Below are 23,894 nucleotides of genomic sequence, written 5' to 3' on the forward strand. Positions count from 1 at the left end.
TGTACTTAAATTGGAAGTTTTGCTCAGTGGTAAAAGAGATGAGGCGTATAGGAAATTGAGAAGTCATCCTAGTTCATCTGACTTTGGATATTTTCTCTTATGAAGTAATCTTGAACCTTCTGTAACTGTTCTTTGTTACCTAGCTTGTCTGTTAAAAAGCTGAGATTAGAACCTAGGTTTATCTCATTGTTATGTGGATAAGCTAAAGGAATCCAGGATCACTGAGGCTTGGCTTTAATTATGTTTAGTGTTCAAGTCCAAATAGTATTTGGAAAAGGAGGCAAGTCTTATCTTAGAAATAAGCGTAATAGTAATGATAGTAGCAGTTAACTTTGAAAGTTAAGAGACCTAAGAGAGAAATGTCTTCTGCTGTCTTTTAGACTCACTTTGACTTTTTTATTGTTGCTTTTAATTAGAAAATCATCCTTACAACTTATATTAGGAGCATCTAATGTGTACATTATAGTTCTTACCAGCTCCCGAGATTCATTTACCTTCTACGTAACTTACGTTTTTTGGATACTTTACTGTGGAAACAATATCTGCACAGCAGGAATGGGAATGGATAAGAATATAATGCCAGATATATGTGTCTGTTTGGAAAGAAATTCCAGTTTTATGTAGCATCTCCGTCAGCCTTAGGTGTAATTAGTATTGCTTCTGGAGCCTTGATAAATCTGTCTGTTGGCAGAGTGGTATTGCTCTGGAAAGTCATGGAATAAGTTGGTTAGACTAAAAGTATATTACATGCTATTCATTTTTGCTAACGTTAGTCATGTAGAGGCAAATTTTTTTAAAAAAGTAATTTCCAGTTTGATATAGAAAATAATATTAAGAGAGCATTCAGGTCCATTTGTATCGTATCCAAAATGCGGAAGTCATACTTGGTAATATAGGAATAAATGTTAAAATGTTAAAAGATTATGAAGGAACTATTTGAAAACTTTTAGCATTTCCGTTTGACTTTAAAAAAAACCTTTTCATTTGTCTGCTGTAATTCCACATCTTTTTATGCATGTTGCCCACCTCTTCTACTGGGTCATAACATACATTAGTCATAGTTATTTTAAAGTCTCTGTATGATAGTTCCAGCTTGTGGGCATCTCTGTGTCTGGGCCTGTTGACTGTTTAACTCTTGACAGTGGGTGTGTTTTCTTACGTTTTGGCGTTTTTAATTGAATGCTGGACATTGTATAAAAACATCAGTAGAGACTGACATAAATAATTATGCTTAGTAATGGGCCTGCCCCTCTTCTGTCGGGCTGTTGGTGTGAGGAGTTGAGTCAGTCGTATTAGCGGTTGACGTGGGTTTGCGTTTTATCGTTTCAGTAAACAGTAAGGCCTAGATTCTCTAGCAGTGGACGGTGACTGCTCTGTTCTTAGTGTGAATCAGGAGGGTTTTTTCCAGTGCTCCTGCTCTAGCCTCAGCCCTTAGCAGGCCCTCCTTTGTGGCGGGGGCCTTTCTTTGCACTATTGCCCTCTCCCAGCAGTGAGTGGATGGCCGTTGCCTGTTACTTGGTGCAGGGCTTCGGGGTGGGGAGCAGGATTTGGCGTTTGGGTTTTTTTCCTGGGTCTCTTGCTCCTGCCTCAGTCATAGGTAGTCCCCGTGCACCTGAACCCTCGGAAGTGGGGCTTTCTCAGTGGTCTCGTCTCCCTCTTCCTCACCCCATTTGCAGATAGCCTTGTCCTTCTCAGTTCAAGGTCTAGAACTGGGGTTGGTAAACTTTTGCTGCCAAGGGCCAGGTAGTAGTTACCCTCACGGGCCTTGTGGTCTCTATCGCAGCATCTTTAACTCTGCTGTTGCAGCGTGGAAGCAGCTGTGGACCATCCGTACGTGAATGGACATGACTGGGTTCCGGTCAGACTTTATTTATAAAAGCAGGTGGTGGGCCGGATTTGGCCTACAGGCTCTGGTTTGCTGACCCCTGGTCTAGAGCTCCGGAGGGCTTCTTGCTTTCTCCCTACCCCTGCACCTCTTGTCCCCCACACCCTGTGGCAGCCAAATTTCGCCTTGCATCCGTGGGGGGCTTTGGGAGTGAGCAGGTTTCCTGCACTTCCCTCAGCAGCAGGATGCTTCTGTTTTGTAGTAGTGCAGAAACCTGGGCGTGAATGGATTTTCTGCTCCCTCCCCGCTGATTGCTGACCTTTGCCTGTGACAGGAGGGCTAGAGGATTCCCTGTCCATCCCCCCATAGTAGACAGTTTTTGCCTCAGGTAAAAGAAGGGTCACCAGGGTGCAGGTGGATCTCTTACTCCTTCCCTTCAACAAATGGCTTTTGCTTTGTAGGCGAGTAGGGTCCAGCGCACAGGCAGTTTTCATTCATGTCTTCCATTGGCAGCTAATCAGCAGCTGTTTACTCTTGACGGCCCGCAGTGTGCATGGGTTTCCTTAGGGACTCCTGCCCCACCCTCAAACCTTGACAGGCCTAGCACATCTGTGCCATAGAAGGTGGCTTTCTGATCTCTTTCACTGCCCTCAATTATTCGTCTCAAAGGCCCAGTGGAAACCCATGGAAAAGAGCTGGGGAGTAGGTGTGGACTGCCCTTGTGTCGAGGCTCCCAGGGATTCTATACTGCTAGTTCACACTTGGCCTTTAATGGTTTATTTCAGCTTCTGTTGTTCTTGTGCCAGCTTTTATGGCTGCCATCACCAGAGAGAAATAGTTCACGTGTCCTTTCTTTCCTTAGAAGAGCTTGTCACTCTTTGGAATTCAGTTCACTTGGTTGGACATGGCAGTTGTAAAATGTAGTGACCTCAGGTCTCTGATGAGCTCAGAAAATTGATTATGTAGGTTAACTAGCTTTTTCTTATCATCGGGGCAGGACTGATGTTCTCTGGTGGCTTTCTGCATTCTAAATGGAGTTAGAACTTCACCGTTGCACTTTAATAACTTCATAATCACTGAAGTTGATAATAATCAAGAAGCTGTTAAATTAAAAAGAACAATTCACCTATAGTCTTAACACTAATATTAAAATGTTAGTGTATCATATTTTTATTGATTTCAGTATAGTTTGCAGCTGCAGTGTCACTGTTGTCATGCAATAAATGCCTTGTATAGGGTGGGTAATTACTGCTCTGCCCTCTCTTGGATCCTCTAGACTTCCTTCCCATAGAGCACCTCTCTTTCCTTTGAAGTGGTCTAAGGTACAGGCTTCTAAATGCTTAACAGCTGCTGGGCCAGCTGTTTAAAAAAATCCCCTGAAGTTCTCTTTAAAAATATACACTTCTGGAAAGTTTCTGAGTCTGGACTTTGTGGCAAAGGAATCTGCATCATTAACAAGCCCTTCAGGTGACTTGGAGAGCAGCATTCTTTGAAATTCACTGGCCTAGGCAAATGTACCATAGTTCCCGAACCTGGTCTCTCTCAAGCAACGAGTGGTGTCATTTTTTGTTTAAACATAAGATTGTATTGTTGCTGAAGACACGCAACACATTTGCACCACTGAAGTGCTAATCTGGAGTAGAAGTACCACGCAAACCTGGATAATGCAGACAGCAGAGCTTGGTTTTAAGTATCTAATGAAGAGGGACTGATGAAGTAGACAGTGGTGGGGCCCGACAGTCATTATAATCACGTTGTTGAAATACATTTGGTCTGTGAGGTGTCGATGATCTATATAGCTGAGTGATAATAGCAGATTACAAAATAATTCCATATTTGTTATAAAACATACACACAGAAGAACAGAAGAAAATGTTGATGGTAGTTATCTACCATTCTTGGTAGTGGTTGTTTTCCTATAATTGCATTGTTAATTTTAAAAATTTCAGTGAACATGTATTACTTCCACAAAGATATATGTTAGTGGCCTTGTTATGTTTATTAGATCCTTCCTTCCCGTCTTTTCTTCCTCCCTATTTCATTATAACATATGAAAGTCATCTCTTTATTTAAAGACAACTACAACGTTTTTGTGAACATAAAAGCATGTATTCTTAAATTTTTTTCATGTTTCATTTTGGTGGGATGGGGATAGGGCGTAGATAGAAGAGGAGGGATATAATTATGAAATTGTGGAACTTATTTGTATTTTACATCTGCAGTGTCCAGTTTGGTTACCACTAGTCACATGTGACTTTAAAATTAAAATGACATAAAAATTCACTTTCTTAGTTTTATTAGATACATTTCAAGTGCTCAGTAGTCACACATGACTAGCGGCTGCCTTATCAGACAGTGCAGATATAGGACATTTCCATCATCACAGGAAGTTCTGTTGGGCAGTACTGACCTAGACCATAGTATATTTGTCTGTTGGCTAGTAAAATTATTTAAACAAGTCATGCTGTTCTAAAAATTAATATATGTCTAATTAGAGTAACTGACCAAGCTTCCTTATCTAGCTTTCAAAATTAGAGATAATTAAGGAATATACTTAGTAAGCAAATATATATATATGTGTATATGTATATATATTTTTAAGGGATATTTAGCAGGTTGGTTCTATAAAACTCTTAAGTACCAGAATTATTTTGTTTTTATATGATGATACATGATTATCATCTAATTCTACTTTTTTTAAACTTAATTTTTCTTTAAAATTACTCTCTACAAAATAGCACCTGTATGAAGTAATCCATTGCAACATCTTGTGGTAATAAAAGATTAGCAACAAGCTATCAAATGGGGGACTGGTTAAATAAATAGTACATTCAAACATTGTACTTAAAAGAATAGATTTCTTTAAAAAGTGGTTTGAGGACCTCTAAGGGTCCCTGAAATCTTTTCAGGGGGTCTGTAAAATCAAAACTGTTTTTCTAATACTACTAAGATCTTATTTTCCCTTTTCACTATGTGGATATTTGGTCTGATGGTGCAAAAGCAATGGTGGGTAAAACTGCTTGGTGCCTTAGCACGAATCTTCACTTCTACAAACTCACAGCAGAAAACAAAAGCATTTCACTTAAGAATGTCCTAGATGAAGCAGTGAAAAATATTAATTTTATTGAATTGTGACTTTGCGTATACTTAGAAAAATATTCTTTGTGAAGAAATGGGAAGCTGTATACTAAAGTAACAATGATTGTTTTGAGAAATAGCACTTCTGTGGTTATATGAGTTTTGAGCTAAACTAGCTATTAAGCTAGTGTTTTCCCCTATGAAACACTCCTTTTATTTGAAAGAATGACTGACAAACTATGGTTATTTAGACTGGTGTTTAATAGACATTTTCTGAAAAATGAAAGAAGTGTGTCACTTCAAGGAAAACAACTGATGGTATTTGTTGCCAATGATAAAATTTGAGCTTTGAAGTGAAAATTAGAATTTTGGAAAACCTGTATCTACAACGATGATCTTGATAACATCCCAATACTTAAAAAGACTTTTCTGATGAGATAGATGGTGATAATTTTTTTTTGATGTTGTATAGTGAAATGTGTCATCATTTAGATCTACATAACTCAGTGAGTCAGTATTTTTCAAATGACCGGTTTGTAATGCTATAAAATGTATCTGTAAAAGACCCATTCAAAGTAGAAGATAGAACAATGGGTTTTAATGTAATAGAGTATCAAGAATTCATTGATAGTTTCAGATTTCATATCCCAGCTAACCTTTAAGAAACTACCACTTGTCAAGTTTCAGAGAAGAATATCTACAATTATTTGAAAAGGCTATTAAAATATGCCTTCCTTTTCTGACTACATATCTGTGTGAAGGTGGATTTTCTTCATTTACTTTAACCAAAACATCACATCACAACTGATTCATTACAGAAGCAGATATGAGAATCCAGCTGTCTTCTATTAAGCCACTCTCAAGAGACTTACAAAACTGTAAAAACAATACCACTCTTCTTACTAATTTTTTTGGGGGGAAATATAGTTATTTACATATAACTTAGTTTATAATATAAAATATTTAACTGTATTTTAACATTCAAATTGTTAAATGAGCTTATTATTGTCAATTTAGAATATATTAATACATATTTTTAAAACCCAGTTTTAGTTTCTAATATGATAGATATTAATAGATACAACCTACATTATAAATAAAAGCTTTTTGGAATTTCCAATTATTTTTAAGAGTATAAAGGGTTGCTGATATCAAAATGTTTGAGAAACACTAGAATAAAACAGTCTCCAAGATACATTGTTGGGAAAAGTGCAGATTAGTATGATTGTAAGTTAGCATTTGTGTGAAAAAGGATATAAATGGGATTCTTATTTTTTTGTATATATGTAAAATTCTTCTGGAAGGTTATAAAGGAATTAAGTGTTGGTTTGTTCAGTGCGGAAGGAATGAAAGGTAAATTCTTTACTCTAAACCCTTTTGAACTAATTTGAATTTTAAACCAGATGAATGAATTACTGATTTAAAAAAGAAGAAGAAGAAGAAATTAAAACATTCCTACCAGCTATATTACAAATTTCAGGGAATCTAAGTCTGTTATGAGAAGTTGGAGCATGTTTGGAGTAATGGTTATTTTTCTGGCCAATTGCTTTTTCTTACTTTATTTGAGAAGAAAATGAAGCTTATTTTAGGGGTAAAAAATTTCATTTAATGTCCAATCCAAATACATTCATGGTGAAATTATGTAAATCAAATAGGTAGCAATTTCCCCAATGGGACCCAAAGTATACTGAACTTAAGTTTTAAGGAGGAACAATTCGATTAGCTTTTTTACTAACAGGTATTTCTAGGTTTCTAGTAAAGAGAATGGATTTATTTTAGAAGACTATTATAATTTGTAGTCTGTCATTTAAGAGGTTTTGAATAAGTGCTACATGTAATGTGGAAGTAAAAAAGCTAAGTAAATGTTCTGACATTTGATTCAGTACAAAAAGTACTTTTTAATACTCATAACCTTTGCGGCTTTGGGAAGTCTTGAAAAGAATAACTAAGGACTTCAATTTTATTTATTCTGTCTGCTATTAAATTTAAGTGTGGCTTTTGATCAATGTTCATACTTTTAACTTTTGGATAGATACAGTATCCTTTTATGAAAAAGGAAAATTATTTTAATGCAAAAACTCTTCAGATTTTCTTTTTTCATATCATACTTATAAAATTTATTTCTTTGAATATTGAAATATCATTTCCAGAGTTCTTCGAAGCAGTTTAGAGAAAGATATTACATATGATTCTGTTCATTAGTTATAGTGAAAAGTTTGCCCATAATGTGGAACTATTTTCCCCAATTTTTTTAGTTAACAAAGAATGCCTTTAATAATGTTAATAGGTTTTTCTGAAGTATTAAACAAATAGGTAGTTAATTCATAAAGGAGTTTACTCTTGCTACTTGCATGTGCATGTGTAATAGTTGACATTTTTCTAAGCACACATTATTTTCTTTGATTCTCAGCACATCTTGGAAATGGCACAATTAGTGTTTTTCTTATTTTTTATATGTATGGAAATTGAAATTCAGAGGGCTAAATGAATTGTCGTATAGCCTTGTTAAATGATCAAATAGCAATTTAGATTTAAGCAAGGCTAGATTAGATTTAGATTTAAACAAGTTTAGATTTAAGCAAAACTGTCCTAAGTGCAAAAAAAAAAAAAGCATTTATCTATACCTACTATGTTCGGGTTCTGTGGTCTGCACTAGAGATATAAAGATAAGACACAGATCTTGCCCTCTAGGGGCTGAAAGTTTAGTGACAGAGACTACCCAGTGGAGAAGTGAATAAGTGTGGTGGTGCCCTGTTGAAGGGCCATATATCTCAGTTTCGAGGAAGTGACACAGATCTTGAAGGATGAGTAGAAGTTAGCCAGGGTGAGTCTGGTTGGGGGTGGTGATAAAAGGCATCAGGTGGAAGATACAGTCAAGGAGGCCTAAGCAGCACACGGACATTGTTTGGGAACTGTTAGTAGTTCCATGTGATGACTGTGCTGGGCTACATGGGAGAAGGAGCAGGATGTGATAGCAGAGAGGTAGATAGTGGCCTAAATTGGAAGTCTGAACTTTTTTCTGAAAGTTTCAGGGTGCTAAAAATTGATTATAAATAGTTGGAAGGACTGAGTTTGAACAAGGTTAGAATCTTAATTCTTGGGCTTATTAGCTGTAGGACTGTAATCAGTTGACTAAATATTTCTGAGCCCCAGTTGCCTCAGATGTTAAATGGAAATAACATTCAATTTATTGCAGTAGGAGGACTAAGAAAAATAAATGTTAAAAAAAAAAAGCACCAAATGTGCACCAAACCTGTATGTAAGAACTCAGTAATGAAAGATGAATTAGAAGTAAGGACAGCTTGCTGCACATACCTAAGCTTCTAAGTAGACCCGAAAAAAATGAATTAAATTTTATTTTAAAATATTATTGGACTATTTGGACATTTCTAAAACAGCTTAGCTGAAATGGTTTTATAATTTCAATGTTTAAATTTAATATTTAGGAGTCTTTCAACGTGGTGTTTCTTTGTATACTTGTTTGAAAGCCGGACTTTGTGTATATGATGTGGTTGTCAGATGAGGAGACTGTTCCTGCGTTAGCCCTCGTGTGGAATCAGTTTAGTTTGTGTGATGTTTTGTGCCATGCCATTCCCCCAACTCCCTGGCCCAGGAATGAGTTCATAGCTGGAAGACTTGGATCTGTCATTCTAATTTTAGGCAAATCCTTGCCCATTTGTGTGTTTCTTCAACATTAAAATGGTACTTAATTAATTTAGCTTTAGAGAATAAAATGAAATAGTACATGATACGTTTTTGTAAACCACAGTGTCTTAGTCTGCTTGGGCTGCCATAACAAAATACTACAGACTGAGTGGTTTAAACAACGGAAATTTATTTCTCACCATTCTGGAGGCTGGGAAGTCCAAGATTAAGGTGCCAGCTGATTTGGTTCCTGATGAGAGCTCTCTTCCTGGCTTGTCGACAGCCATCCTCTTGCAGTGTGCTCACATGGCCTTTCCTCTGAGTGTGCTTTGGGGGAGGGGAGGGAGAGGAAGGGGAAAAGAATGAGCCCCTTGGTGTCTTTTCTCATAAGACACTAATCCTGTAGGATAAGGGCTCTACTCCTATGACCTCATTTAGCCTTAATTACTTCCTTACCCTAAATAGAGCTGCACTGGTTAGGGTTTTAACATATGGATTTGTGTGTGGGGATACACACATTCACATTCATTCCACGATGTGCAGTTAAATTGGAAGTGTTCTCTTTTGATGGCTTTATGACATGGTATTTGGTAACAATGAGTTAAATGCCAGTCATGTATTGTATTTATTCTAACTGCTCTCCAGAGCTGCAGATGTATATGGGCCATTTGAGTCCTGCCTGCTAGCCAATAGGTTTATAACTGGTTAGCTACAGGAGTGGGACAACCAAGTTAGTATCAACTTAGAATATTACTGTGCCTAAGGTAATTCTAACATATCAACAGCCATTCTCATAGTATATTAAGCCTATATCACTTCCTTGAATTTCCCCCCCTATTGCAAGCCCAAATATAGTTTGATTCCCATAGTAAATGTCTGTAGTTTAGTGGTGATTTAAAAAATCATATCATTTATCTTAAGTGTAAATTTACCTTTTTACTTGTTAACAGAGCAAGCCTTTTAACTGACATGGTAAGGTTACACACATTTTAAAGGCAGCTAAATCAAACCTCAGTTTTGCATAGCAGATATTGGAATAGAGCTAGAAATCTTAACTAAACTTCAGGATATAAGCCTCCTCTTTTTCTTTATTGTGAATTTCAGTGTGAACTTTGATTGAGTTCTAAGTCTGCATTTTAGATTGTGCCGGAAGATCTTCTGGTTTCCTGGAATGATCACATTTATGTTCTTTTTCACAGGCCAGCCCTCCAGATCTCTATATTGAAAGATTTAATATAGCTCTTGGACAGTATATGGGAGCATTGCAGAGCATTGTGCCTCTTTTCATATATATGGTAAGTTAGAGCTGTTTCCCCTTTCCAAATACCTCGGTTTATTGGTCTAAGTGCAGATAGATGCAGAAAGTTAAGCATATTCTATTTTTCTTTTACTATGTTTTATGTTAGAAATGGAAATTAATCTATTTCAGCAGTGTTGATAGTGTTGGCATAGAAGACTTATTTAGCCTTTCACTGTTTTAAAATTTCATAAATACCATTGCTGAAACAGACAATTAGGCATTAATAATCAGCAGTCACCCAATTAACATTTATTTTGTTTCTGCCATATGGAAGATGCTGTGCTTGGAAAATAAAGATATATCAGAAAGATTTCTTACCTTCAGAAAGTAGAGAGTTAAGACATGTATCTAAAAACATGATGTATAATAAATGCCAAGGAAGTAACTCCATAAAAAGTAGAACAGTAAAGTTTGCTTTCATTGTGATAATCTTTTTCACTTGGAGAATTATGCCATGAGTACATCTTGTAGTCTGTTGACTTTGTTGAGGTGTCCCCGCCCTGTCCCCCACCCCCGCCTTTTAAATATATAAAGCTATAGGATCTTAATGTTAGTGTTCCTATTGAACAGAAGAGCCCTTAGAAACCAGTGTCCCACTTTCTCTTTGTTGATTAGATTAGGGAATGGGTTGTTTAGGTTGATCCTACATTCTGTAGCCTAGAGATAAACTATGTGTATAATACCAATCTTCAAAATGATTTATTCTCCATAAGATATGCTTTACTGAAAAAAACAGAACATTGGGAGGAATCTGTGTTATCAGTGGGAGACTACTATTTAAATAATTTATGGAGGATATTTACGGTAGAAAAATACACAGTTAAAAATAATGACATATCTGTATGTTATTTTGGAGAGAATCTTTTCAACATACAATGTTAGGTGAAAAAGCAAGATGTAAAGTGGTGTGTGTTATATTTCTTCATTAGCAAGTGTTTTCTTCTTCATTTTAGAGGGAAAAAAAGCATATCCAAAAAAATGTAAGAACATTTTAGAAAGAGTATACAAAAGTTTTTGCAGTGTAGAATGGGACCTTTGGGAATGGGACAGAAAGTCTTCTGTGGGAGACTCCTTTTTATTGCATACCCTTTTGCATGGTTTTATTTTGTAATTATGTGCATGTTAGTTTTATAATTTTTTTTTTTTTTGGCTGCATTGGGTCTTCATTGCTGCGCGTGGGCTTTCTCTAGTTGCGGCGAGAGGGGGCTACTCTTCATTGTGGTGCGTGGGCTTCTCATTGCAGTGGCTTCTCTTGTTGTGGAGCATGGGCTCTAGGCGCGCGGGCTTCAGTATTTGCAGCACGTGAGCTCAGTAGTTGTGGTTCACGGGCTTAGTTGCTCTACGGCATGTGGGATCTTCGCAGACCAGGAAATGAACCTGTGTCCCCTGCATTGGCAGGCGGATTCTTAACCACTGCACCACCAGGGAAGTCCCTTATGATTTGTTTTAGAGAGAAAAAAACATGTTAAGAATTGAGAGAATCAGTGAGCAACTTATTGACATTCATTCCTCTTTGTATTTTCCACTCCTGTACATTGAGTTAACATTTAAACATGAACAAATTCAATCTTTTTGATTTGCCAATCATTCTAATTAGGATGCTTTTGGCTGCAAGAAACAGAAAACCTGATTCAAAGTGATTTGTAAATGAGAAAGGTATTATCTCTTGTAATAAAACTCCAGAAATACGGCAGTTTCCGGGTTGGTTGAATCCGTGGTTCAACAATGTTACCAAAGTCTCAGGTTTTTTTTGTCTCTTTGCTTTATACATCTGTTTCATCTTGTTCTCCTCATGGTTGTGAGATGATTTTTACTCAAGCCTAGGTTTCCCTTAGTCTGATTGGGTTACCTTGGATCACTTGTCTACCTTTGAACCAAAGACCATCCATCCCTAAGGAATGCCATAAGCTGAATGACTTAGACTAATCATTAAAGTGAAATGTAGGGGAGTCAACCAGTGCATGCCCACTGCATGCTTTCAGCCTAGATCATTGATAAATAGGGTACCTTTCACTAGTGTTTCCTGGTGTTGCCTTTAGATGATGATGTAATCATTTAAAAGGGCATATTAAGTGCCTGTCATACAATATGGTCCATTGCATCCCTGTCTAGTTAATGTTGAGTATCTTCCCATGTTCTTTTGTATGATTTATAGCATTTTATCTTGATGTGCTTTTAACCCCATGCTAGGAAGACTATAACTAATAGTGGCAGGGCTTTTGTTTTCTGGTGTTGGGTTTTTATGTTTTAATTGATGCCTTTATGAATTGTTTCCTAAAATTATTTATTTTTTAGTGCTTCAGTTCATTAGACTAATCATTTCTCTCTAATTGATGCACTGAAAAATAACATTTTCTTTTTCAGAATAAGTTTTACATCGAAACCAAGCTTAACAGAGACTTAAAAGATGACCTTATTAAGCTGTTTACGGAACATGTTGCAGAAAAGCACATTTACAGCCTAATGCGTAAGTAATTAAACTTACAGGGATGGCATAACACTAGCGGTGTTTTGGGGTGTTTTTTTTTTTTTTGAATCAAAGAGCATTGGCATCTAAACCCCAATGTTGATGTCTTCTGAATCTTACAGCGATCATAAAGCCCAATTCTATAGAGAGAGACACTGAGGAATTGAAAATGTGACTTGAAGATCACCCAGTGAGCTGGGAGCAGCCAGGTCATTGGACAGTGCCTTCGTATCTGGCATGATACTTGCTGCCTTTTTTTTTTTTCTCTGACATTGGGGGAAATATTAAGAAGTTCACCCATAACTTAGTTACTGGTAATTCTAGGAGTGTAATGTTAATATCTTTGAAATGGTAGCACAGTATCCTCTCAGATTCCTTATTTGTACTAAAAAAAGATAGATGACCATTAAGCTTGTGAGAAAGTAAATCCTAAATTAAATAAAGCGTATGAGAATTAAACATATGTAAAGTACCTAGCACCTGTTAAATGCTCAATAAGTATTTTCTTCCCTCTCTCAAGCTACTTCTCCCTCAAATTCTCATTTTCTTTTCCGTAAAAGGGGAGTTCATCTAGAAAATTTTACTTTTAAAAGACTTTTCCTACAACGAATTTTAAGTGGAGAGGATTTTAGTGAAATGTTATACCTTCTTAACCTTACCTTTTGTTGCTGAATGTGATTATTTTTCAGTTAATTCATCCCAAATTAATTTATATACATTTTATGTATAACTTAACCTGTGAATTTATCATTTCCTTATAGCTATCAAATTTGACATAGGTGGTTATACTTATGTAGAAGTTGTTTGCAAATGTATATATTTGACCACATAATGAATGTGTGATTGAACATGAAGAGTTGGTGGAAACAACACTTACTGAAAACCAAACGATCGGTCAAAAAGTAGGAGGAAGATGGATTAATAGAGATAGACCCTGGGTTTGGGGTACATGTTGAAATTAGAGAGAACCTTGAGTAGAAGAGCCTCTAAGAACCTAAAATTTAGAATTTCAATTTTTAAACATGACATTTAAAATTTTTCTGCAATGCCTAGCATTGCAAATGTAACTCACATTGCATGTTTGAAAGTGCAGAAATCATTGTTGGCCAAGTGAGATGGTGTTTCCATTTTTAAAAAGGTGGGGATAGAAGAAAACAACTTATATAATTTTACAAGCTGGCTTAGATGAAAATTATGCCAAGTTTCATGGGTATTTGGTTAGTAAATTACAGGTCTGTGAGAGATGAATTAAAAATGAGCCGTTTTGAGTCAGTAGTATCTGTCCTATTCACTAAATGATGGAGTTCGTTTGTATATGTTTTGTCTAGAGGAAGTATTTGTATCCATTTAACATATTTTAATAAGATTTTTTGTGTGACCATAGATAACCTAAAAGAAAACTGACTCTGTTGTCATGTTTAGTCAGGGTCACATGGTTAGACAGTGTGATGTCTTGCCTTTACCTTTAGTAAGGAAAAGTACCTGCAGTTGTAGCATTTGGGAAAGTGAGTTTCTGACTCTGATCTCAGTTACTAGAATTACTAATAACATGTCTTTCAGAAAAATTCCAAGAGCCTCATATATGGGTGATTTGGGGGAAAGGGAAATAAATGATGGAGGGAGTTAGAGAATGTTTCATTCCCCAAATGTAAATCTTTTGAATCGTGAACTTAATGGGAAGTATTTATAGCTCACTCACTAAGTACCATGAATACTGTTGCTTTTAGAAAGCTTTACTTATTTTCAGAACCTCCATCAATTGAATCATTTCCGTTAGTGTTTCAACAGATACGCACATATCTACTTGTTAGATTGAGCTCTACTGCACTGGATTAAAAAAAAAAATCTTTACTGTACGAATACTTGGTTTGCCCTCTTGGGTTGTTCTTTTCTTGCCCTTGTTTACCCTTCAGTCTTTGGGAGAAATAGTGATAGAAAGTGAAACCTTGACAATCAATAAAGTGTTGTATCATTTTTATAACCCATTTTCTCTCTATTTCAGCTTTACTTTTAGAAGCCCAGTCAACACCATTTCAGGTCACACCTTCAACTATGGCAAATATTGTGAAAGGCCTGTACACTCTCAGACCAGGTAAACATTCATCATTTCTTTAGGGGTTGGACTTGTTTGTTTGTTTATGGCACTTCCAGCCCTATCTGCGAGAGGATAGTGTTTCTTTGTGTTTTCTGAGGCCTAATGGTATTTGGATTTGTTATAGCAAAAAAATTGAGTAGATACTCATCATTGTGAAATGTAAACTCAGGACCTCACTTGGAAATCTTTCTATGCTAGTGAAAACCAACTAGTTTGGGGAATACAAGAAATAGTTTGTAGGAGACACTTTAGATAAAGTAGAATCTTATGTCTGGCTTTAATCTCTTTTTTTGTTGTGAGGTTCTTATTCACTTCTACCCCATATTGCAAATATGCACGGGCATACACATTCACAACTCCATCTTGTTAGGCCTATTATATAACTTACAAGGAATCTAGAAGTGTTGGTAAAGTTACAGTCATTTCATAACGATAGTTTGAGGAGAAAGATAGTCAGAATAGCAGAACCAAAAATCAAAGATCACTGTGTTCAAAGGCATGGTTTGTAAATTATCTTAATGTATCTGTCTTATAATAAAAACATTGTGGGACTTCCCTGGTGACGCAATGGTTGGGAATCCGCCTGCCAACGCAGGGGACACGGGTTCAAGCCCTGGTCCGGGAAGATTCCACATGCTGCAGAGCAACTGGGCCCTTGTGCCACAACTACTGAGCCTGTGTTCTAGAGCCCGCGAGCCACAACTGCTGAGCCCTCATGCCACAACTACTGAAGCCCACGCGCCTAGAGCCTGTGCTCCGCAACAAGAGAGGCCACCACAATGAGAAGCCCGCGCACCGCAATGAAGAGTAGCCCCCGCTCAACGCAACTAGAGAAAAGCCCGCGCACAGCAGTGAAGACCCAACACAACCAAAAATAAATAAATAAATAAATTTTTTAAAAACATTGTGAATTTAAAGGACTCTCAAGATGCTTTTGTATGTTTCTTTCTGTTTTTAACCCAGACCCTCAAACTTATCATACAGTTGTCTAGCCAATTAAAAAATGTCCATAGGAGAGAGATTGCAGAAGTTCAGGGTAGAAAATCATTTTTCAGTGTAGAAACTTAAGGTTTGCTTTTTTGACAGCAATTATCTTTTTATGAAATTCTTTTGTCATTTGGGGATTGAATGAAATAAAACGTGATCTAAAGAGCTTAACATAGTACCTGATAATGTAATGAGCATGCTAATATTAACTGTTGTTACTGCTATTCATTTGGGTCCAGTGGTTATTTTATTTTAATTAATTGATGTCTGGATAGTTTACTTACTTAATTTAAAAGATATATCAGAATTTAGCTTGCTAAAATGGAAACCAATTAAAAACTGATACTAGGGGTAGTCTGTGATGCCCAGAAGTACCATCTTTCTCAGGCTACTTTCAGCAGTTAGTGACTTCTAGAGGAGTCAAATGTAATGTTGCTTAAATTTGGATCAGTTCTTGCTCTATTCTTCATAATTTTTAGAGAAATTATTCCTATAAAGTAATTATATAAAGTAGCAAAAATATTGCATGTGTCCAATAAACTGATATATTTCTTTTTCCAGTTTCTTAGAATTTTGAACTTCATTTTACTAAATGTGATGAAAATAGCTCATGAGTATTTCTTTTAGTGCTGGGTTATGAATGATTTTTTTCTTTTTCTTTTGGAAGACATCCAAATACAATATGACAGATTTCTAAATTCTCCCTCCCAAGTGGGCAGCTTTATCAGCTCTGGCTTTTATCATAAGTAACAAAATTGCAGAATAAAACCAGTCACTAAGGGTAGAAAAACTTGTAGATACTTCTTTATCTAAATGCTATTTTTATCCAGGTTTTAGCTCTTGTAATAGGTTTCATACTACTTGTGAGGAGAAATCTGTATTTGAGAACTGTCCTTTTGAAAAGGTGAATTTTATCACAGACTAACCTTTTGCTGTGCTAGCTATTTTCTGAGATACTATTAAACATATTTTGACGTTTACTTGCCTTGCCCGTACCCATTGTGTTCCTAGTTTGTTAAAGCAGATTTATTCACCTGACGGATTAAGGTTAAAATATTTTAAAAGTTGAATTTTAAATGTAAAAGTATCTTTCATTGCAATAGTTCTTAAGTGCTGATTTTTATATAATGAATGCATCTGAATCACCCAAAAAAGTTTGTTAAACTGTAGATTCCTGGGCCCTAATCCTTGGAGATTCTGATAACATCTCCTATTTAGATGTGTTTCTGCCTAGTCTTTAGAAGCTCAGTCTAGGAATAGTTCCCATCATCCCATCCTGCACTTCTTCATTTAATACACACACTTTTCATTGTTTCTTTATCTTTATTTTAATGATTGCCTGGAGTTCCACAAAATGTCAGACTGGTTTGACTCCTTGCCAACTCTGACTGCTGGGTTAGTGGTTCCCCAGGGCGCTGAATTGAGACTCTTTCTAAAGCCATATTTGAACTGAGCTTGAAGGAGGGACACTATTGAGAACATTTTGACATGAGTTTGTACAGAGGGTGAGTGGATTGGCCTTGGTGGTGTTTGTGGTATTGGGGTTTTTTTTGTTTTTTTCTTTCCCCATCTTTAATTTAGCTATTCTTTTGGGCATTTTTTTTTTTTTTTAACTTGCCAGTGACCCAGCATTGCATAGCATTAAATGTGTTTTTTTCAGATTTAGAATTATTTACTTAGATTACAGTTTTTAAAATGAGCATGCTGGATTACATAGAGCATTGACATTTTATGGGTTTTGAGATATATATATATATACATATATATATATATATATATATATATGTATATATATATATATATACACGTATATATATATATATACACACACACACACACACACACACAGCCAAGATGTTTTCCAAAAGGGAAAACTTGAAAGGGCTCGATTAAAAGAATCCAGAGGGCATAGAGATGGGCAGTATTTATATTTAGTGTTCACTGACTAGGGGAAGAGTATCTGATCTGTTAAAACGCTTTATAATAAAGATACTAATTTATCTTTGTCATGTCTGATGCAGATATTTTCCTTAGACTTCTCTTTGTCTTTTTATTTTGATGAATGAATGTTTATTTTTCTGTAGATTATTCTGTTGATCTTTTATCTTTTCCTTAATAATTTGATAACCATTTAATTCTGTTTTCTTTCACTGTTATATATGTTTAATTTGCTATAATTTAATATGAGTCAAAGTAGGTTTATATTTTTAAGGTACTTACCAGTTATCTCTCCCATCTCCCTCCGCATTTTTGTGGTACTTTTTTTATATGTCTGCTTACTACCACATGTACTATTCTATTCTTAGGCTAGTGTATTGTTTTAATTAATGCTTTATAGGGCTAAGTATTTCCACCAAATCCCTTCCCTCCAAGCCCCCTCCTGCTCAGAATTCTTTGGTTATTTCATTCATGTTTTCTTCCATATTTAGAATTTTCGATAAGGTTCCTTCAAAAATTCTCTAGGGATTTTTGTTAATGTTGTTAAATCATAAAAAATATAAAAATATCCACTTTCTGTAAATTCTATTTAGAAAGGAAACTTAACCTCTTTATCAGAAGGGGTTGTACTAGTTTTTATCCCCATTTTAAGTTTGGTTTAATACATAATCTTGTTCTTTGGGAAGAAAACTTTCCCTTTCCTATTTAATTTAATTTGTCTATACGGTCTCCTTAATGAATCTTTTCCTTCCCTCACAGAGTGGGTTCAGATGGCTCCGACTCTATTTTCTAAATTTATTCCAAACATTCTCCCTCGTGCGGTGGAGTCTGAACTTTCTGAATATGCTGCTCAAGATCAGAAACTTCAAAGAGAACTTATACAGAATGGTTTTGCAAGGCAAGTTTTCTTTTCCTTTTGTGACAAAATATGTCCATTTCCTTTGACTTGGCAGGGGAGGGATGCCAGCATTCTTAGAATGGGAGACAGCTGTGTGAGAGTCAAGGTGGTGCTGCTGGGAGAGGTGGTGAGCTCCCTTCTGTGGAAGTGCTGAAGCTGGGTTTTGACTTTATGGGAGCTGCTCTTCACTTAAGTGGAGTTTGAAGAAGGGATTTCTCATTGGGTGGGCAGTTAGGCTGGGCAGCCTCCAAAGAGCTCGTCCAACTTTGATCCGCTTATAGTAGTTTTGAATATTTGGAAAAACCTTGTAGAAATTTTATGATCGGTTATGATGTACATTTATGACTAAACTAGCAAATGATTTTTGACTAAACTAACAAATGATATTGTAACTAAACTGGTAAAGAGCCTTCAGATTCTGTTTTTCATATTTCCATTTTTCCCCTAAATTCTAGCTGTTTCTTCTTAAAAAGTAGGTTATCACTTACATGTGTCCACAGAATTTGCCTCCCTTGATTTTTTTGTTTGTTTGTTTGTTTTCTCCTGTTCATTTTTTATTTTTGGCTGCGTTGGGTCTTCGTTGCTGCGTGCGGGCTTTCTCTAGTTTTAGCAAGCGGGGACTACTCTTTGTTGCAGAGTGCAGGCTTCTCATTGCAGTGGCTTCTCTTGTTGTGGAGCACGGGCTCTAGGCACGCAGGCTTCAGTAGTTGCAGCACGTGTGCTCAGTAGTTGTGGCGCACGGACTTAGTTGCTCCGCGGCATGTGGGATCTTCCCGGACCAGGGATCGAACCCATGTCCCCTGCATTGGCAGGCGGATTCTTAACCACTTTGCCACCAGGGAAGTCCACCCTCCCTTGATTTTGATATAAACACTTCGCTGATTTTTCTAAAATTTGCAATTCATTATCATGGCTTTATCCTAGAAAATCTTTCAAAGTGCATATTTTCAACCAAAATTATGTAAAAATTTTGTGATTCCCTATGGGAAAGCACCCTGTTCTGTCACCAGATCATTAAAGGGTACAGTAGTACTTTTTTTGTTTGTTTTTGTTTTTTTAATATCTTTATTGGAATAACTAGTACTTTATATTTTCATAATCCTGGCCCTCTACTTAGCACTTTTACTTATCTTCTCTTATTTGAATCCCTCGCATTAAAGGAAGAAAGTTGTGGAAAGGAAGACACCTGGGTTCCTCACTGAGGCATAGTTGTGACCACAAGGAGTGGGTTGGGTATTGATTCACTTATCTGGCTGGGGCAGAGGATGGACACTCTCTTTCATAGTAGACTCTGAGGCCATGCTCAATCTCAGAATACCAGCCTTGATCAAGATCACTGTTCCTAAGTTTCTAATTTCAGCACAGGTTAGGAAAGAAAGCAGATAATTTGTTCTCTGTTGGCCCATGGATTGGCATTTATTCCCCTTTTGTCCTGGTGGCATCTTTATTCATGTGGTAGAGGGGGCACTGAGTAATCCATGGTTCATTACCCCCCTCACTGGCAGCTCACACTGGAAAGGCTCAGTCAGCCATCACAGGGAAGCTGTGTAGACAGGCCTGCTAACCGTGCCTTTCCTATGGCAAGGAAAGGCCAGTGGGAGATTCTGCATGTAAACAGCTGACTTCTCTCCCCAATGTCCGGTGGTCAGGGGTCTCCTGACATCAATTGTAGTATTTCTAACAATTATTTTCATACACCGAATGAGGCCATTTAATGTTATAGTAATTTTACTCGTTCATTTTTGAAGAGCTGATATATTTATTTATAGGTTTTTTTTAAAAAGGTATAAAAAGTACATACTGAGTAGTTTTATTCCCACCTGTCTCCTTGTCTGCTCCCAGCCTTTAGGCAACTGTTTTTATTAGTGTCTTATGATTCCCTCCAGTGCTTATTTTATATACAGATATAAGCGAATGCAGTATATATTCTTATTTGTATTCCTTTCTTACACATTCCATTGTGTAGATGTACTATAACTTATTTAACCCGTCCCCCGTAGACGGCAACCTGAATTATTTCCAGTCTTCTGCTGTTACAGAGAGCGCTGCGTGCGTAACTTTGTACCTGTTGTCAGCATGGTTGGAGAGTAACTCCCTTAAGTTAGATTGCTGGGTCAAGAGTAAATGCAGCGGTAATTTTGATTAAATTGCCAAATTGCCCTCCATAGGGGATTGTGCCATTTTGCATATCCACTAGCAAAGTTTAAAAGTGCCTGTTCTTCATGGCCTTGCCTATGGAGTATGTTGTTACACTTTGAATTTTTGCCAATCTGGCAGGTGAAAAATAATTAGTCAGAGTTGGTTTCGTTTGCATTTCTCTTATTTATATGAGTGAGGCTGAGCATATTTTCATATGTTTGTATTTCTTTTCCTGTAAACTGTTCTGGTTTTCTCATTTTTCTATTTGATTGTTAGTCTTCTTTTCTTGGTTTCTAGGAGCTCTTTCTATAGTGAGGAGATTGATTGTTTGCCCAAGATAAGAGTTATTCTTCTCAGTTTCTTTTGACTTCGCTTATGGTGGTTTTTTGTTTTATTTGAAGTCATGCAGAAGTTTTTTACTTTATGTAGCTAACTTTATCAGGTTTTTTTCTGTATGGCTTATGTATTTTGAATTATAGTTAAAAGTTTTTCCTTAAATGTTTTTAAATAAATGCAGAATAAACTGAGGATACCTCTTATGTTTTTTCCTAGGCTCACCATAATTTTGAAGTCTTTTATGCTTTTTTTCATGTTTTATTTGAATGTTTGCTTTTAATTTTAGAGATGAGCTTACTGATGCCTTTAACAAATAAACAGCCTTCTGAAAACTTATTTCTGTGAAGCAGTGTAGGAAGATAGCTCCTGTAGACTTCTCTGAACACCTTGAATTCACCTTCCAGAAGAGTGTGTGGAACTATTTAAACATATCCAGAGATATTTTTGTAATCCTAATTTTGGAACTGGAATAAGAGAACAGGGTGCAGGACTGTTTGGTGTGTAGTTGCTTGGGATGACTGACTCCATAAATAGTCTCATTTAACATTGCCTTTGAAGGACTAGCCTAGCACTGTTCTGACAAGGCCAAGTTGGTCATATTCAGGGAAATGCCTTGGATTTTTGGTGTAAATGTGAATTTTTGTTTCTCTTAGTGGAATTCTTTCATATGAAATTTAAATGCTAGTATTCCAAAACTTGGTAAAATTAAAATGTTTTATTTTACAAACTGAATTGAACCATTTCTAGAATTAAGCTAACAAATTATTATACATTTACTGTGAGGATTAAAGGCTGCCTCATGACTTATTCTGATGGGTGCTTTGCAGAGAGTAGGCCCCGCTTTACCTGACATTCTGGACTCATGCTGGACTAGCTCAGACGGGTCAGAAAGGGTGTGCCCGCACCATATACTTAGCAGCTGAAGACATTTTGCCTGTGCTTCCAGCACTTGTGTATGGACCTTCCATATTCTGCCCTGCCAAACTTGATGCTGCCTTTGATCATTATTTGGCTAGGATTGTTTTGGAAGAAATGATGTCCACTGATGCAAAAATATAGTCTAAGCTATCTAACCAAAATTCTGTCACTGGCTGTCCTGATACGAGCAGTCATTTTATGGTTTGTGTCTAGCCTATCACGTGATTCCTGTTCAGCTTTGCGAACTATTTTTTTATTTAAGGCTGTGTTCTGTTTATGTGATGTAGGGAGTAGGCAGCACACAGCTTTAATGTGGATGGCACAGAGAAAGTCTTTGTAATGTTTTGAAATAATATGTGAATATTGTCAAATATATCCTCTTTTGCAGTTAATGGACAGATTCTTGTTTGGGCTGGAGTTTATGTGAAACATCTTTAGGTTCATGGAAATATAGTGTGGGGTTATTTCAAAGCTAAAAGTAACATACAAGCTAAGAGCAATATTTTCTTTTTATGTGTTACCTGCATAATTGAATTGCTTATTGGGGGAAGGGCAGGTCGGTGTTTGTTGTCAGAGATTGCATTGTGGACGATGAGCTCATTTGGGAACTTCTAGTGTGCAGGCCCTCAGATGCAGCATCCTCATTCAAACCAGCCTATGGGCCTCTTCAGAGGATATGCCAAATAGCTTTTAAAGGCAAGTAAGATGTTCTTGCTGAGTGATTGTTGCCTGGATTTCTGGAACAAAATAGAACGTTGTTAGGAGTGTTATTGGTCTTTTAGCTGAGAGGGTCACTCCAGGATTGGGGCTTTTTCATTTGGTAGCAGGGGTCTGGTTTTGAGAGCAGCTTATAGCTTTCTAGACTTGTGGCATTATTAGGTAATATCTCTGGCAGTCTCTCGCATGCATACACCACATTTACATTCTTTGTGCCTCCTGTTGTTTTCACATCTGCATTTTTCTCCTGTTAATTTTGCATGTTCCATTTTAAAAAAATTTTTGGGGGGTGGGAATGAAGGCTGTCTGTAGAAGTTGAGGTTCCAGATACAAGATCCATCCTGTATCTTCCTTTTTCGCTCAGCATTAACTTACTTGTTTCAGGATATTTGGTGAATGCTACTGTGATGATACTAGTGTAAGACTCTCAGCGGGCTTTGGCCAGATACTGTGTTAACAATAGAGGTGTTTAAAAGCGGTATTAAGGTGGATCTGTTTAGGGCTCTTTAGGCTGTCTAAAGCTAGTTTGTGCTAAGTTTTTCTCTAAATGCTCAGCCTAGAGAAGAACCCTGCAGAGACCCTTTGGTGTGTTCTCTTCCTGCCGGTCCTTAAGACTCCTCACCCAGCTCAGCAAGAGGTTTCTGTCCTGGTCTTGAGTGTAACCAGAGAAAGAAAGTGGGAAACTTTGATAATCTGGAGGATTACACAAAAGCATGAAATAATTACTTGGGCTGCATTTTAATCCATCTGTAGAGGCTATTTATGAATTATTTACTTATTTGTCAATTCAGCAAATATTTTGTATTTTCTACTATGTGCTAGACGCTGCTCTAGGTACTGGGTGAACAAGACAGGCAGAGTTCCTGTTTTTATGGAGCTTATGCTCTGCTGTTGGGAGATAAGTAACAAACATGTAAACAGATTATTTCAAGTAATAGTAAATTCTAGGCAGAAAATGAAACAGAGTATGGGATAGAGAGTGAGTGACCAAGGCATGCACGAGGGGCTGTCCCAGCTAACTTGGTGATGTAATGCCCCTGAGGAGGAGAATTCCAGCTAAACAGTAAGGCGATAGCCATGTGGCTAACTCGGGGGAAGAGTGTTGCAGGCAGAGAAAGTAGTAAGTGCAGAAGTGCTAACATGTCCAAGGGACAGAAAGAGAGCCAGAGTGGCAGAAGTATAATGAACAGGGGTAGAAAATGAACTTGGAGAGGTAGGCAGGAGCCATATCTCACAGGACTGGGAAAAGGAATTTTTTGTATATATATAAATTTATTTATTTTATTTATTTATTTTTGTCTGCATTGGGTCTTCGTTGCTGCACGTGGGCTTTCTCTAGTTCCGGCGAGCGGGGGCTACTCTTCGCTGAGGTGCGCGGGCTTCTCATTGCAGTGGCTTCTCTTGTTGCGGAGCATGGGCTCTAGGTACGCAGGCTTCAGTAGTTGTGGCACACAGGCTTAGTTGCTCCGCGGCACGTGGGATCTTCCCGGACCAGGGCTCGAACTCATGTCCCCTGCATTGGCAGGCGGATTCTAAACCACTGCACCACCA

At 37.0% G+C, this 23,894-nt stretch overlaps 1 protein-coding gene across 3 annotated transcripts in view; it reads left to right on the top strand.

Annotated features, from left to right (window-relative positions):
• Window positions 1-23,894, top strand: part of CACUL1 (CDK2 associated cullin domain 1) — a 65,480-nt gene that overhangs the window by 34,802 nt on the left and 6,784 nt on the right. Inside the window, exons 4-7 of one of the 3 annotated variants that reach the window (XM_082424807.1) lie at window positions 9,748-9,843; window positions 12,213-12,315; window positions 14,318-14,407; window positions 15,006-15,962. In XM_082424807.1, coding sequence (XP_082280933.1) covers window positions 9,748-9,843; window positions 12,213-12,315; window positions 14,318-14,407; window positions 15,006-15,193 — 477 coding nt within the window. In that variant the 3' untranslated portion in view covers window positions 15,194-15,962. Of the gene's footprint in view, window positions 1-9,747; window positions 9,844-12,212; window positions 12,316-14,317; window positions 14,408-15,005; window positions 15,963-18,094; window positions 18,234-23,894 lie in introns of those variants that run through there. The other 2 variants (XM_082424808.1, XM_082424806.1) reach the window with 2 other exon arrangements.

This window comes from Balaenoptera physalus (assembly GCF_965194825.1).
Source record: "Balaenoptera physalus genome assembly, chromosome: 14".
Taxonomy (NCBI): domain Eukaryota; kingdom Metazoa; phylum Chordata; class Mammalia; order Artiodactyla; family Balaenopteridae; genus Balaenoptera; species Balaenoptera physalus.